This window comes from Erythranthe guttata, chromosome 10 (genome assembly GCF_056151865.1).
Source record: "Erythranthe guttata isolate IM_541 chromosome 10, IM_541, whole genome shotgun sequence".
Taxonomy (NCBI): Eukaryota; Viridiplantae; Streptophyta; class Magnoliopsida; order Lamiales; family Phrymaceae; genus Erythranthe; species Erythranthe guttata.
The window spans coordinates 16,590,541-16,598,128 of NC_142542.1; the positions used below are offsets into that span (position 1 = coordinate 16,590,541).

General features: G+C 33.0%; 1 protein-coding gene across 1 annotated transcript; it reads left to right on the forward strand.

Annotated features, from left to right (window-relative positions):
• Positions 1 to 7,002: 7,002 nt before the first annotated feature.
• LOC105960236 (hydrophobic protein RCI2A) lies at positions 7,003 to 7,588 on the forward strand. Its single transcript, XM_012984405.2, has 2 exons — positions 7,003 to 7,176; positions 7,274 to 7,588. The coding sequence occupies exons 1-2, from the start codon at positions 7,090 to 7,092 to the stop codon at positions 7,397 to 7,399; spliced, it is 213 nt and encodes a 70-aa protein (XP_012839859.1). The 5' UTR covers positions 7,003 to 7,089; the 3' UTR covers positions 7,400 to 7,588.

Sequence of the window (7,588 nt, forward strand, 5' to 3'; positions counted from 1 at the left end):
AATTTTTTCCTTTCTTTTTGATCTTTTTTCCTTCATGGACACCTAATTCTCGTTTTTCACCTATAAAACACAAAATCAATTAATTAAAGCACAAATATAATTAAATCTAAACAAAAGATCCACGTAATGTAAACGTGTTGAGTGTAATATCTACACTCAACACACCCCCAAACTTGAACTTTTGCTTGTCCTCAAGCAAAATCTAATCGTAAGCAAATAACTCAACTACCGCATCTCATCACATAGATTAATGTCCAACTTCATGTTTTCATAACTTGTAATTAATTGGAAAATTCTTAGGCATTCGCAAGCTTAAAATTCAAAAGCACTTAGTCACTAGCCAAAAACCACAAATCATGCAATTGCTTCAAACATCCAATATTTGTAAATTAAAGATAGAAAAAGTTATGCTTACATGTATATGTTTGACTCCAAATACTCTCCAAAATATTCTACTATACTAATATCGAACATTAAGCTATTGGGATCATTGGGGCTTTTTGGCTTTCAATTGTTAGGCTGTTTGGTTCGAGGTAGGAAATCTGGGTATATGTGGCTATTCTTCTTGAATTGAGGTGATTACGCCAAAATTTGAAAGATAGGCGTTTGAAACAATGAATTCACCTCTAAGGACTTTAATAAACTCGATTCTTAAGAGTTCAAAAGTCTCCACTTTTGCTCTTAAGACAATGGATCGAGTTTTCAAAACAATTCAACAACTAGTCCTTACTTCTCCCTTCTAGTCTCTTCTTCTTCTTTTTCTCTTTTTCTCTTTTTTTTTTTTTTTTTTTTATATATAGAAGCATATATATTTGTCTTTTTTTTTCGAAGAAGAAGAAGGACCTTATAAAAAATTTCGACCGAACTCCAAGGGTTAATTTTAAAAAAATCTCCACTTTCTACCTTATACACTTTGGCTAAAAGAAAAAACACCTTTTCTCCGATGCTCAAATCAAGGTTCTAATGATAATTTCGATAAAAATGTCGGCTTGAAAGGCTCAAATGGTTCAAAAAAGACCCAAATCATATCCCAAATCACTCACTACTCAATACTCCGTATCATAAATTTCCTAAGGTGAGGTCTAAAACCGAACATAGCATGATCTAACACAAATTAACTCCAAATTTAAAATACAAAACATTCAACCAACGCAATGCACAAAGTGTGATTCCTAGCAATAATTCGTTTCTAAGTTCCGTTGAATCGAAAGCTAAACAAACATTTAATCCTTATCACACAAAACAAGCAATCTCATCATCAAACATTGATCATCTCTCATCGTCATAACTCATCGATGCATTCGACTCAAGCAAATTTTTTTTTTTATTTTTTTTTTATTCCGGAAAAAACGATAAAAGCAATAAAAATAAATAAAAATAAATAAAACCTAATGCATGCAAACTAAAACAAATAAGCACAAAAAAAACATTTTTCACCATCAAACTTAAAATTTCCGTCGCCCTCAACGAAATTAGCACAAAGTTTAAGGATAGAAAATACCTGATTTAGTCGGAATCATTGTCGTCGGGGTGTGAGAATTTGTGGGAAAGAAATCTGATTTTCCTCTTGAGAAGATGCCATCTATGTCTCTCGGATGACTGTCCCGATCGCAATTCCGACCTTAAAAATAAGAAATCAAATAAATTAATTAGAATGCATGCCTATGAAAATAAAAATAAAACATAAAATTAAAGAAAAATATCAAAAACAGTAAAGCTCGGGTTGCCTCCCGAGAAGCGCTAAATTTTAAGTCTTCAGCCAGACTTTGCTTCTTGAAATTGTTATGTCCAATCCAAAGCCTTGTAGATTGCGCATCCATCCATGAGCTCTATCACTTCAATTGCAACCAAGGCATGGATAGCACTGCAATATGTCACGGTCCACCTTAGCTTGTAGTCTTTTTTGGTTGTAATCAATCGGTACGAAGCCAAGATGGGATCTTCATCACCCGCTCCCTCAAATCGGTATACAAAAATCTCCAGTTTGCGTATAACCTCCACCTCAAAAATATTAGTCTTCTCATCATCCACTATTGATGTCTTCAAATCCACATTTAGATCAACGACAGAGTCCACAACTAGAATATCTTCAATCATTACATCCATCTCCTTCTTCGCTTGTTCTGAGGCATCTTCGTGGTTTAGCTCGATTGCCTTCTCAGATTCATCATGCTCAAGTGTCTTCATAATTTCTATTTCTCTCACATCGACACTATTTTTCGGATATAGAAGATTTTTTTCACCGCAGGCTTCACCCAAATTTTATTTGATATAACCATTGCCGATTTCGTCTGGAATATTTTCAAGAGATTCAGATTTTAATTTGAGCGTCATCTCTTCCAGTTGTATCTCCATGTTTCGAAATGATGCTTGAGTGGACTTCATGAATTCGGCAATGAGGGATACCAAATCAACTTGTTCATCAGTGGTCTGCTGTTGCTGCATTGAATAATAATTTTGAAAATCAACAAATTGTGGCTCTCTATGATAAAACTTGTTCAAATCTTGGTCTTGAAAGCTTTGCTCGTATGTGTTGTTGGTGTAAGTGTTCCAATAACCTCCGTTGGTAATTTCGTCGAAATTCATCGCTGTTGGTGATCCCCAACATTGATCGGAATAATGATTTCCACCACATGCTGAACAAAACAGAGGCATATCATAGGTGTTTTGGAGGTATTCGTCAGATGGAAGCCATTCATATCCCGTTTGAGGTGCCCGAACATTGTAACCAAACATGAAACAAAAACAACAAAAAATAAAAATTAAAAATAAAAATGAAAAATAAAAATAAAATGGTTGGAGTAAGAAAAATTGCTCAAATTTGATATAAGAATAAATAGATAATTTAGCCGTATTCCCCGGCAACGACGCCAAAAACTTGTTGGGCTAAATATCTAACACGCAAGTGCACGTATCGCAAACAAGTAGTAAAAGTGGACTCGTAAGAGTCGGATGTCGATCCCAAAGGGAATACTCAAATTACCTAATTCTAAGTACCAAATTCTAACAATTATGATTTTTATCCAGCCTACGCAAGGTTGTCAAATATAATCAACTAAATAATTAAACTATTTATGAAAGCAAATAAACACAATAATATATAAATAAAAACAGATCTAGGATTTTATCTTCCCCCTATGCGATAATTCTTCACCCAATTAACCTCAATCATGCAAGTTGCGATTCCTGATTATTAACCCGAAACACTCAATTACTCATAACCCGTTGTCGCGTGTATTATGAGTCTATTATTTATAACCGATTCACTATATGTCTATGCAAAGCAATTATGAATAAAACATTAACTAACAAGTCTCGTAAATGGCTACCTAAGGTATTATCTGTATGTCTACGATAAAACATGCAATTGACACACTTATCCGGTGAAAACTACTCGAAGGCTCTTCTATCAATGTTCTAATTATTAAAACGATCTGTCAATCAATTCTAACAATAACACATAGCAACATAAATTAGCTAGGTTCATGCGCTAAACAAGATCAAATAGAAGAAATAATCATGGAATTTAAACTTGCATAATATTAGAAAAATAGGTTCGAATCACCACATATGGTTCAAATAAAATCCTAGAATAAAAACTTAGCTACTCGTAATTCTTATGATAAACAAAATAGAATAAATAAAATAAATAAGAATAACTATGCTTGAGTCTTCGTTGATCTTCGTTCTTCGTGTTTTGTGGTGTAAAATTTCGTCCTTATGGTGTAGAGACTTGTTGCTTTTATAGGCTTTTCTTGATAAGGAAGTAGTGGAAACCTAATAGGAATCAATTTCCGCCACTTTCCCCCATCAGGATTTGTTCGGTGATTTGTGCCATGTTGGAGTCCAAATTTTGGAATGTTGTGTAAATAAGAATTGTAGCTCTTGAAATTAGATTTCCAATGCCGTCAAAATAACCTAATTCGGAGTTGGTATGAGAGAGATATGCTCGAAATGGTGGACACTGTCAAAGCTGTGGCGAGATTCCTTCTTCCAATTTGATTTGTTTCCTTATTTGCAACTTTTTCCTTTCTTTTTGATCTTTTTTCCTTCATGGAACCTAATTCTCGTTTTTCACCTATAAAACACAAAATCAATTAATTAAAGTACAAATATAATTAAATCTAAACAAAAGATCCACGTAATGTAAACGTGTTGAGTGTAATATCTACACTCAACATGAGGTTACTAGGTAAATTTGCATTCTCGTATATTAGCTTGTAAACTACACTAGGCTAACCATGTGTAACAAGTTCGTCCTAACGATCGTTGGCAAGAGGATTTGGATCGAGGTCAATTGACACAAGCTCGCTTGCCCCAACCACTAGATCATTCATTGCTGAACCGAACCAGTTTAATTGCATTGATATTGGATAGGTTTTGGATTATAGGTTTGATCCGACTCAAACAGAATTCTGTCAAAAAAAACTATATAATAGTTGAACCAAATTCAAACCAAACTCAAGTCTAACAGTGCCCAAGTCTAACAGTGCCCAAGTGAGCATGTGTCAATTCTTTGACCCATATATCGAAAATCGTACATCCTTGTGTATTAATCCCCTTAAATAGCTAGTAAGATCCTATAATAATTCCTTCATATGTCAATAATTCTTTCAATGTCATTCATTCCCTAAAGACTAGCAATTCCAAAACTATCACTCACACACACACACACACACATATATATATATATATATATATATATATATATATATATATATATATATATATATATATATATATCTTCCACAATTGCTTGTTGAATTAGAAAATTAGTAAAAAAATGGCATCAAGCTCAAGGTGTGCGACCTTCTTGGAAATTCTTCTTGCAATAGTTGTACCACCATTAGGAGTCTTCTTTCGAGATGGTTGTTGCAGTGTATATGCTCTCTCTCTCTCTCTCACTTCTTTTGCATGAAAAAATACTCTTACACGAGAAATCTTAATTAATTTATTTGTTATTAAATTGCAGTGTGAGTTCTTGATTTGTGTGGTGCTCACCCTATTGGGCTATGTTCCTGGGATTATATATGCTGTCTATGCTATTGTTGTTCGAGGTGGACAATCCAACGATCAAGAATATTTGCAGCCCATCTATCCTTAATTACTTTCTTTAATTTCAAACATTTCTTTTCGGGAAATATACAATTTGTGTCCCTCAAGTTTGCACTAATTACACATTTGGTTCCCTATGTTCGCAAAACACACATTTAGTCCCTTATGTTGCAAAAATTCAACACTTTTAGTCATTTTCGTCAATTTCCCATTAAAACTAACAGAATCAAGCATGTGTCCATCACTGCCTTAACTAACAGACCAATGGTAAATTGACGGAAATAACCAAAAATGTTAAATTATTGTAACATGAGGAACCAAATGTGTAATTGATGCAAATTTAAGGGGTTAAAACTGTAATTTCGACGTTTCTTTTCTTTTCTTTGTTTTTTATAACTGTAACATATGGTGCTAATTTCATTTTATTTTATTATATCTAACAAATCAATTCGATGCATTTATTTATGTTGCAAGATTTGTTTGATTGAGAGAATATCATACAATATATTAATATTTCATCATCAATTATTTTAAATTTATTATTGAAAGTAATCACCACGTCTAAATTCTCAATTGACATCTATAACATGTCTGAATAATTAAATTTAAATGAAATACATGTATAGCATACTTTAAAAACTTGTTATTGAAAGTAAATAGGTTGAAATTTTATTAAACAAGTCTTTTTTAAACCATGGCCAAAACATACACTTAAGTCTGTATAAATTAATACAGTCGGACTAGCAAAATGTAACAAACTTTGCAAAATATTAAACCATCGAACTAATAATTTAGTATGTGTTTTATAGAGTTGCGACCGGAAAAAAAAAATTATTTATGCAAAGTTATTAATTTATCGAGGTTTTACTGTAGTTCAGTTCGTTCAACTTCTTCCAAATCATTAAAAATTGAGCAACAAAGGAAAATATAGATTGATGCTATGCTAATTTTGTCATTTTTCTAACCCTATTGATAAACACTTCGGGTTTTCGAATTTTGGGTTTCGGATTTTTTAATTTTCATTAAAATACAAAATAATGATTTACCAACATTAATTATATTCTTTGTTCATTGCCCCAAATCAATTGCATTCAACACCTCTTTATTATATTGAATTGCTAAAAACACCATTCAGTTATTAGTATTAGAGTAAATCACCCTATACATTTTACTTTTTTGTTAATTGCCCCAAACCGTTGACCAACTCGGAAATTGATACAAAAGTCGTGAAGCTTTTTAGTAATTAACAAAAGTGGTAAGCTTTGGGTTTCTTTAGCAAATAGAAAAAAATACAAGGGCAAATTGTACATCACCCCTGTAAATTTCTAATTTTTGCATTTCCCACCCTCAATTTTTTTAAAAGTGAATGCCCCCTTCAAAATATTATTCTTGTTGCACATTACCCAATAGCAAAACTCTAATAGATGATTCATCGGAATTGAGTATTTTGTTGAACGCTGCCCCTTGAAATGTTAATTTTGTTGCATATCACCCCTTAAAAACACTACCTTTTTTTGCACGTTGCCCCTTTAAAATGTTATTTTTGCTGCACAATGCCCTCCCAAAATTGGCTTATGGGGCAAAGTGCGACCAAAATAGTATTTCGAAGGAAGAATATCATTTTTTTGGAGTTTTAGTGGGTAAAATGCGAAAATGAGAAATTTATAGTAGGCGAAGTGCATTTTGTCCAAAATACAAGGAACTTTTGCAATTCAATCAAAATAGTTTTCAAATTGCATTTATATCACTCTCTCTTCAAATTTGTAGAAACAAACACAAACTTCGACTATTGCCTATTGGTGCTAATATTAATAACCAGTGGGTGTTTTCGGAATTTTGACATAATATTGGGGTGGTGAATGTAATTAATATATATTCGATAACATGTATGCCAGTATGTACTGTAAATAAATAAAAATAAAAATCAGAGGCAAAGTAGTTATAAATCAAATCTCTCTCTCTCTCTCTAGACTTAAAAACAAGAGAGAAGTAAAAAAAAGGTAGTGAGAGAAACAAGGAAGAAGAAGAAAAAAAATGGGGGGATGTGCGACCTTCTGCGAGATCCTTATTGCAATTCTGCTCCCTCCTCTCGGCGTTTGCCTCCGCCATGGATGCTGCTCCGTAAGCTCTTCCTTTTTCAATTTTTCCCCCAAATCAAGCAAAGATCTAATTTTTTTAGGTTTTCAATTTTGTATTTATTCCCGATTTTCGGTCGCAGGTGGAGTTCTGTATCTGCTTGGTGTTGACGATTCTAGGGTATATTCCTGGGATCATCTACGCTCTGTACGCTGTTGCCTGTCTTCATCCCGACAGAATCCGCGGTGATTATTATCAGCTTGATTAGTTCAGTACTGCTTCTTCCATGGTAATTATCTGTTGCCGCTGTTGTTTAATTTTGAATCTGTACTTTGTTTTTTATTTTTTTTTTACTGTGTAATTTAATCTGAATTTGTTTGATGATCGAAAATTGTATTTTTCACTGCTCTGTACCAGTAACATTTATCAGTTGTGATGAATTGTGATGCTTTTTGAA